Here is an 8,263-nt window from a genome sequence, read left to right as displayed (position 1 = left end):
ATGGTCATGCCGCAATCCCTTCTCCCCTTCTCCTCCATTCTCCTCTCGGGATCTTGGGCATGCACGCACACGCACCCGGCGTGAGTTTAAGCCACCAGGTCCAGCACTCGAACCGCGGTGTACTACATGGGAGTCCAGCGACATAGCCATTACACTAACTGCTGGTCCCATTGGGCAATATTAAACAGTTGAACTTGAGGTCATAAGACTTCCAGTCACTCAGCCACAATTAGCTGTGCATTGTCTTTCTCCACAGTTTTATTACCCAATGCATTTCTAATTCGAGCCCAGAAGAGTGGCCTCTCATTGGCATTTTGTGGCCAAGTGATAAATGTCTGCCTATTCACAAGTTTCCTAAGTCGGTGGTAACTGGATAGTTTATAGTTTGGGATCTCTTCCAAGAAGATCAAAATAATAACATCCTCATGATCATAGAACATCTTAATGCTAGCTAGCTGTATTTCAAGCCTACACCATTCACTGTGCAGGTAGTGGTTACTGACTACACACAAAGTTTTACGGCTGGTGTTGATGGCATTTTGGATGTTCTCAAAGATGTCTGTACCTGGCTCAAAGTCCCGATGGTGAAGACAGAGCTTAAAAGTGGGCTTACCACCTTCTTCCAGGGCTGGAACAAGTTCCTTATATACCCACTGCTCATCAGTAGCAGTGAAAGAGACAAAAGCATCATAGATGAACTTCTTCTCTGTTCTGTACCATTTGGCTAGATACCATGCTCTAAATATGTAGAATCCATACCGTAGAGATGAAGCTAACTTGGAACTGAACCAAGAGAAGAGCATGGTTGTGAGGACCAAACTAAAGGAAAAGAAGAAGTAAACCTTTCCCAGGTCAAAATTACACAAAGTATCATCAAAATCTACCAACAAACTCTGGGTATTTGGCTGCTGACAGGAATAGCTCCGTAGGTAGGGAATATGAACATTTGGTGTGTTTGTTGACCAGTTCTTGAACCATACATTGTCACAGTTGCACTGAAGTTTGTTCCCATAAAGATCGAAGTACATCAAAGACTTTAGATTCTCCAGATGACTTTGATTAATGATTTTTAGGTTGTTGAACCTTAAAGAGAAGACCTGAAGGCTTTCTAAGCCAGAGAACATGCCTGGAGTCAGTGACTCTAAGTTGTTATTTTCAAGGCGCAGCATTTTCAATCTTTTGAGTTTTTTAAATAAAGAAGTATTTAAATAGAGACTTCGGTCTCCATCCTTTGTTCCTGAGATATCCAACTTTGTGAGATTAATCAGGGGGTCAAATTGGAGGTGGTCCAGGAATACAATGGGATTTTTTCCTAGGCGTAGCTCCTCCAAACCATTTAGCCCTTTGAAGAAATTGGTTGGAACCACCTGAATCCCATGTGTTTGTCCTTCCAGGTTGAGTTGCTTCAAAGACTTGAGTTTCATAAATGGAGGGGAGTGCAAGGTCTTGGTGGTTTCATATGTAATTTTATTAAAACCAAGATTCAAAACTTTCAGATTTTCAAAGCCCAAGGAAAAATCTACCGAAACACCTGGCAGGCTGTTGTATGCCAGGTCAAGATTATGTAGGTAAGTGAGGCCAAAAAATGCACTGCTCTGTATAATTTCCAGGCGGTTCTTGGAGAGAATTAAAACTTGGAGCTTCTTCAGAGACTGAAAAGTTTTGCGTTTCACAGTCCGAATATTATTGTCACCAAGATCTAAGCGCTCTAAATTTGGAAACTGAGCAAAGGAGTTTCTGTCAATTGCCACTATCCAGCACCCAGCCAAATTGAGCTCCTTCAATGAATTCAGCCCCTTGAAGGCCATATTATTGAGTTCTGTGATGGGGTTTCGAGAGAGAGAGAGAGATTGTAGGCACTTCAAAGGTGAAAAAGCAAAATCTGGAAAGCTGTTAAACATGTTGTGGCTCAGATCTAAGGCCGTCAAGTTCTGGAGGGAACTCCAGGTCCTGTTGCTGACAAAGGAAAGTTGGCACTTGTTTAGATGCAGCCTTTGGAGGCTGGGCATAGCATTAAATTCACTGTCATTGAGGTCAACCAGGTCACTAGTTTGGCCTAGGTCAAGGAACAAGAGCCTGGTGCAGTTGGCAAGGTGCTTTATTCCCCCTGCATCAGTGGCATTTTTCTGAAAAACCAAAGTCTCTAATATGAGTAAGTTTCTGAGAAGATGACACACTGTACTCAAGTTTAAATGACCACTTCTAAGCTCCCCATTACTGAGGTCAATTTCCCTTAGATTCTGCAAGTGCTTGACTGAAAGCATCTCCAACTGCACCTGTACTCCACTCAGATTTAAGCTCTTCAGTTGAGGCAGAGTTTCTAGATACACATTCTGGATAGCTTGATGGCTATTCCGAGAGACATCCAGAGTGGTCAAATTAGGCAGTGACAAAACAGAGAAGTTTAACTCCATTAGTTTGTTCCCCTGCAGACTCAGATAGGTCAGGGAGACCAATGATGTGGGGCTATGGTCCAAGGACATGATGCTATTGTTAGTGAGATCAAGATGTTCCAAACATGGAAGATGCTGAACTGCTTCAAGAACATTAGAAAAATTGGAAATAAAGTTTCGAGATAAGCTTAACCTTTTCAACCTGACAAGAGGGACAAAGGCATTTTTGTGAATATGGGTAATTTGATTGTGGCTCAGGAGCAAGGTTTCCAAGTTAGACAGGCCCTGAAAGGAGGTGTTCACACTTTGAATCTTATTTTCTACTAAATTCAAAAGAGTCAAGTTTTCAAGTCCCCAAAAGGCCCTCTTACCAATCTTCCAAATGGAATTCCACTCCAGTCGTAAGTCCACCAGAGCTGTCAAATTAGTAAAGCTATAGGGAGGAATAACCTGAATCTGGTTCTGTGTCAGGTTGAGGTGAGTGGTGTATCCAGGGATATCACTAATGGCATCTGTCAAGTTGGTGATCTTCTTGCGAATGCAGAATACATGATGAATGTCCAATTCATACTGTGTACATTTACTGAACCCATATGTGTCTACCAAAGACAGCAAAGAAAACCCAATTATAAGGAGCCAAAGATGCCAAGAAAGCAGGAAGCTGTTTGAAGCCATCTTCTCAGCCCCAGGCCTCAGAGTTACTTTAAGGGAAAAAACAAAAACCTTTGCATGTGTGATACTTATATTTGAAGGAATGATCCATTTTGACTTTGCTGCAAAGAAAAGAGAAAGTTTTTTTTTAGTTTAGATTTCTCTTTCTCCCAATAAATATTTCATAGCTGCTTCAAGGTAACTAAAAAAAAAACTAAAACTCTGTTTCATGGAGCCAGCAGGTGGTGCAGTAGTTAAGGCACTGGACTCCCATATTGCCAATCACAGTTTAAGTCCCAGACCTGGCAGCCTGAAAATCACTCTGGGCTCCTGTGTATGTGTGCCCAAAATCTCAGAAAGAGAATGGAGGAGAAGGGATTGTGGAGTCACCATCCCCTCCCCTGGGGGGAGTGATTTCTCACTTTCTCTATCACTGAACTGTCTCCAGAGAGTACATGTGCCCTATGGCAGAAACATTTTAAAACCTTTAAAAATACATTTTCAAAGCATTCTCTGTGTGTATCAGCAGACTTCTGGTCTTTTTTCCTGTAACCAAAATTGTCAGCACACAGAGACACAGAAGGGGATTGCATACTTGATTTAATTGAGGAGAATTAAGAAGTTTCCCAACCCTCCCCCTCACACTGTACACTAAAATACCTCTGTTTTGTCTGATACCTGACATTCTGACCCTGAGATATATTTGGAGATCTGTAGATCTAGTCTAGTTAAAAATCCATGGTAGGGGGACCAGCAGTTGGCGCAATGGCTATGTCACTAGTCGACTCCTACGTAGTCGACTATGGTTCGAGTCCCAGACCCCGTGGCTTAAACTCACGCCGGCCACATGTGCATGAGTGCCCAAGATCCCAAAAGGAGAATGGAGAAGGGATTGCGGCATGGTCATCCCCCCTGGGGGGTGATTTCTCACTTTCTGTCTCTCTATCTCTCTCTGTATTTCTGGCAAGTGCACGTACCCTATAGCAAAACCTCTCAAAAAAAAAATCCATAGCGGGAACAAAAAATTAAAGTTTACAGGACTTCTGTACCTTAATGAATTAATACAGGACTTCTTGATTTAAAGTCACTCACATCACTACACTTGGCAAGTACATCTCTCAGGCAATTGTACCTGTTATTTCTATGTGGCATTCATAGTAAGCAGAAAAAATACACCTACAATAAACAGATCTGTTGGTCTAGTCTCTCTCTCTCTCTCTTTTTTTTTTTTTAAATTTAAATCTTTGCTTTGCCACCCACACTGTCTCTGGGGTCTACAGTTGCTTTCCATTCTTTTTTTCCACACATTTTATTGATTATCTTAATTAATCTAACTACTTTCAATAGCAAGTTCGTCTGTGACGACATGTCTGACTTAAGGCATGAAATTCTGAGTAGAATGAATATACTATACAGTAACACCTATCGGATGCTCTATAGCTTATTGTGGTCATTAAATAGACATTTTAAAATATATTTTTTTAATTTCAAGGAAAGCAGTTTTAGCTTTAACAAGCCAAAATTTTTTTAAAAAATAATAATGCTAAAGAGAGCTTTTCTTAAAACTTAAAACCAGGAAACATCTCAGGATTCTGTTCAAATAGTAGCTACATGAACCTGTCGGCAGCTCAAGACAAGACAAAAATCCTTAAATCTGAAAAACAAAGCATACAATAAAATTAGTAACTTTTAGTCAAAAGTCAAGAGAGTCTATTTCACCAGTTCAGTCTCGTATACTTAATCTATCTTCTGATATAGTCCAATCTTCCCATTTAAATTCTGGAAGATAACATTCAACTCCAGACTTGTCCCTACCATTAAGTTGGCCATTCTCTTAGTTATTTTTTAACTCTTATTTCTGTGTGTCTGTATCTAGTTTTCCTGGTATAGCACTCCCTTCAGAATTTCTTGGAGAGCTGGTCTGATGTTAGTAAATTCTTTCAGATTTTGTTTATCTGAAAATGTTGTCTTTTCTTCCCATATGAAGGATAATCTCGCCAGGTACAATATTCTTGGTTGAAATTGTTTTTCCCTTAACACTTTGAATATATTTTCCCATTCTTTCCTTGCCTGCATTGTTTCCAATGAGAGGTCTGCTCTTAGGGATATTCTTTATAGGTAACTTGATGTTTCTCCCTTGCCAGTCTTAGTACCTTGTCTTTGTGTGTGGTTTTGGTCAATCTGGCTATAATGTGTCTTGGAAAAGATCTTGGGTTGATTCTATGTGGGGTCCTTTGTATTTCTTGGGACTTTGAATGCCTCTCTAGGTCTGGAAAGTTTTCTTCCAGGATTTCATGGAATAGATTATCAATGGCCTTATTAGTCTTTTCATCTTCTAGGATACCGATTATCTGTGTGTGTGGATGTTTAATGTATCCAGTATTTCTCATATATTATTCTCATTTTTTGGACTATTTTTTCAGACTTCATGGTGGATTTTTGAAGGCTAGTGATTCCGTCTTCTACATCTGAGATTCGATCTTCTGTAAGATCTAGTCTACTTTTACTATTTTCAAGGGAGGTTTTGATATCCTGTATTATAGCCTTCATGTCTAATAGTTTCATTTGATTCTTTTTTATGGTGTGTATTTCCTCTTTCAAATCGTGCAAGAACTTTCCTCCTGGAAATCATCATCTCCTTTCTCCTGTGTCTTCTGGAGTTCATTGTCTCTCTTCTCTTGCATCTCTGTTAGCTTTCTCACTGTGAATATTCTAAATTCTTTATCTGACATTTCCACGAGTTCCATTGTACTGGCTGTGGATGAAGAGAAGTTATTCTTTTCCCTAGGAGGAGTGGTATTTTCTTGCTTTCTCATATTTCTTGTGCTCTTGTAGTGATTTCTGGTCATTTGATGGGTTGTGCGTTTCTTCCAAATTCTTGAAGTTCAATCTGAGCGTTCAGAGGCATGCAGGAGGAGGTGATCTGCAATCTTCTTCCATTCCATTTTCACCCTTTGTGCATCAAATTCAGTCGGAATTGAAGCACTTTGACCCTAAGAGTATTCAGATGTTTGAAGACTGTTCACTTAGATCTGTCTAGACACCCAGTGCATGGAGGCTGAGCAGCCAAAGGATAAAGGTTAAAAAAAAAAAAGAAAAGAAAAGAAAAGAAAACAGAACAGGAAAGGAAAAAAAGAAAAAAGAAAGAAAGACAATTTAAAAAGTTTTCTATTTTAATTTTAGAAAGCAAAATATTAGGAGATTCAGAGAGAGACAGAGAAAGGTGGAGAGGAGGATACAGAGGTTGTGTCCTACCACTCAAGAAATGAATCTTGAGGATGAGTCTCAGCAGAAAATCTTCATTTTTTGGTCCCTGAAAGCAATATTTCACAGCTCAAGTTCAGTAGCCATTGCAGAAGGGTCTGGGTTTGTGCCTCTCCACTCTAAAAATGAATCTGGAGAATGAGTCTCAGTAGAAAATCTTCATTTTTAGTCCCTGAAAGCAATATTTCATAGCTCAAGTTCAGTAAACATCCCCTCTACTCTCTTTCTTAAAAAAATTTTATTGGGGGTACCAGCAGTTAGCGTAATGGCTATGTCGCTGGATTCCCACGTAGTCGACTGCGGTTCACGTCCCAGATCCGGTGGCTTAAAACTCACGCCGGGCACGTGTGCATGCATGCCCAAGATCCTGAGAGGAGAATGGAGGAGAAGGGATTGCGGCGTGACCATCCCCCCGGGGGGTGATTTCTCTCTTTCTGTCTCTATGTCTCTCTCTCTGTCTGTCTGGCGAGCGCACGGACTCCCACATAGTCCACTGTGGTTTGAGACCCACATCCAGCAGCTTAAGTTCAAGCTGGACACATGTGCATGTGGGGCTAAAATTCTGAGAGGAGAATAGAGGAAAAGGGATTGCATCATGGCCATCCTCACAGGGGATGATTACTTTCTTTCTGTTTCTCTGTCTCTCAGGTGAGCACACATGCCCTATAGCAAAAATCTCTCTTAAAGAAAAGTGTATTTATCTCACAAATAATAGAAAGAGTGAGAGAGAACATTCCCACCCCCCAACAAGCTCTAGATGCTATGATCTATCCCAGATTATGGGCATACATGTGTGTGTGCTCAGGACATGAACTGGGAACCTTCCTTTTTAGACAGCCCCACAGAGCATTGCATTTTATCACTGCACCACTATCTGGCTCCCCACTGTCAATATGATTTCTTTTTTTATTTAAATTTATTTATTTACATTCATTTACTATACATCATTACAGCATACAAAATGAGATCTTCCATTCAGAATACACTGTGTATTGGCTCAATCAAGCACATCAACATACGTGTTATTGTCCACAAATAATTTTCCATTTCTAGTTTCCTGTATATTTTGCTTATTTTCCCATCCTTGATTCCCTATCTATCACCCTCTGCCATCTCCCACCCTCCTCCCACACTGACTCTAGTATATCTGGTTGCTTTCGATGCCTTTTTCCCCACGTTTTATTGATTCACTAAAGATTTTAATTAATCTAAATATTTTGAATAGCAAGCACACCTGATATATACATATCTATGAACACAAGTCTGATTTTAGGCATAAACCTGAGTGAGTAGAATGAACATACTATAAAGTAGCACTATTTCTGACCCTCTGTCCTTTCCCACCCTCTTCTCACACTATCTCTGGTGTCTAAAGTTGTCTTTCATTCCTTTTTCTCCCATATTGTACTGATCACACAATTTCTTTTTTTTTCTTTGTTTTGGAGAGGTTTTTGCTATAGGGTGTGTGTGCTCGCCAGACAGACAGAGAGACATAGAGACAGAAAGCAATCACCCCCCAGGGGGGATGGCCATGCCACAATCCCTTCTCCTCCATTCTCCTCTCGGGATCTTGGGCACGCACGCACACGCGCCTGGTGTGAGTTTAAGCCACCGGGACTGGGACACGAACCACGGTCGACTATGTGGGAGTCCAGCGACATAGCCATTACGCTAACTGCTGGTCCCCTGATCACACAATTTCTTAAATACTCTAATTACTTTCCATAGCAAGTTCAGCTGGTAATTTCAAGAAAAGTAATTTTAACTTAGATCAAAGAAATCCTAAGGAACTTTGCTTAAAACTTAAAGCCAGGAAAAAGGTTAGGATTCTGTTCAAATAGTAGGTCCATGAATCTATCAACATCTCAAGACAGTACACAAATCCTTAAAACCAGACAACAAAGCCTAGAAGAAAATCAGCAATGTTTTAGTCAAAAGTCATAAAATTCTGTTTC

At 40.4% G+C, this 8,263-nt stretch overlaps 1 protein-coding gene across 4 annotated transcripts in view; it reads right to left on the bottom strand.

The window, feature by feature from the left end:
* Nucleotides 1–83: 83 nt before the first annotated feature.
* The window catches only part of LOC102502931 (toll-like receptor 13), a 58,017-nt gene continuing 49,837 nt past the window's right edge, over nucleotides 84–8,263 (bottom strand). For all 4 annotated transcript variants that reach the window (XM_027771970.1, XM_027771969.1, XM_027771971.1 and 1 more), the window contains one exon: nucleotides 84–3,166. In XM_027771970.1, coding sequence (XP_027627771.1) covers nucleotides 216–3,068 — 2,853 coding nt within the window. In that variant the 5' untranslated portion in view covers nucleotides 3,069–3,166 and the 3' untranslated portion in view covers nucleotides 84–215. The remainder of the gene's footprint in view (nucleotides 3,167–8,263) is intronic.

The sequence above is a fragment of the Tupaia chinensis genome, unplaced genomic scaffold (assembly GCF_000334495.1).
Source record: "Tupaia chinensis unplaced genomic scaffold, TupChi_1.0 Scaffold000243_1, whole genome shotgun sequence".
In the NCBI taxonomy this organism is placed as follows: Eukaryota; Metazoa; Chordata; class Mammalia; order Scandentia; family Tupaiidae; genus Tupaia; species Tupaia belangeri.
The sequence above is the reverse complement of the archived record's forward strand: the minus strand, read 5'-3'. Positions and strand labels throughout refer to the sequence as shown.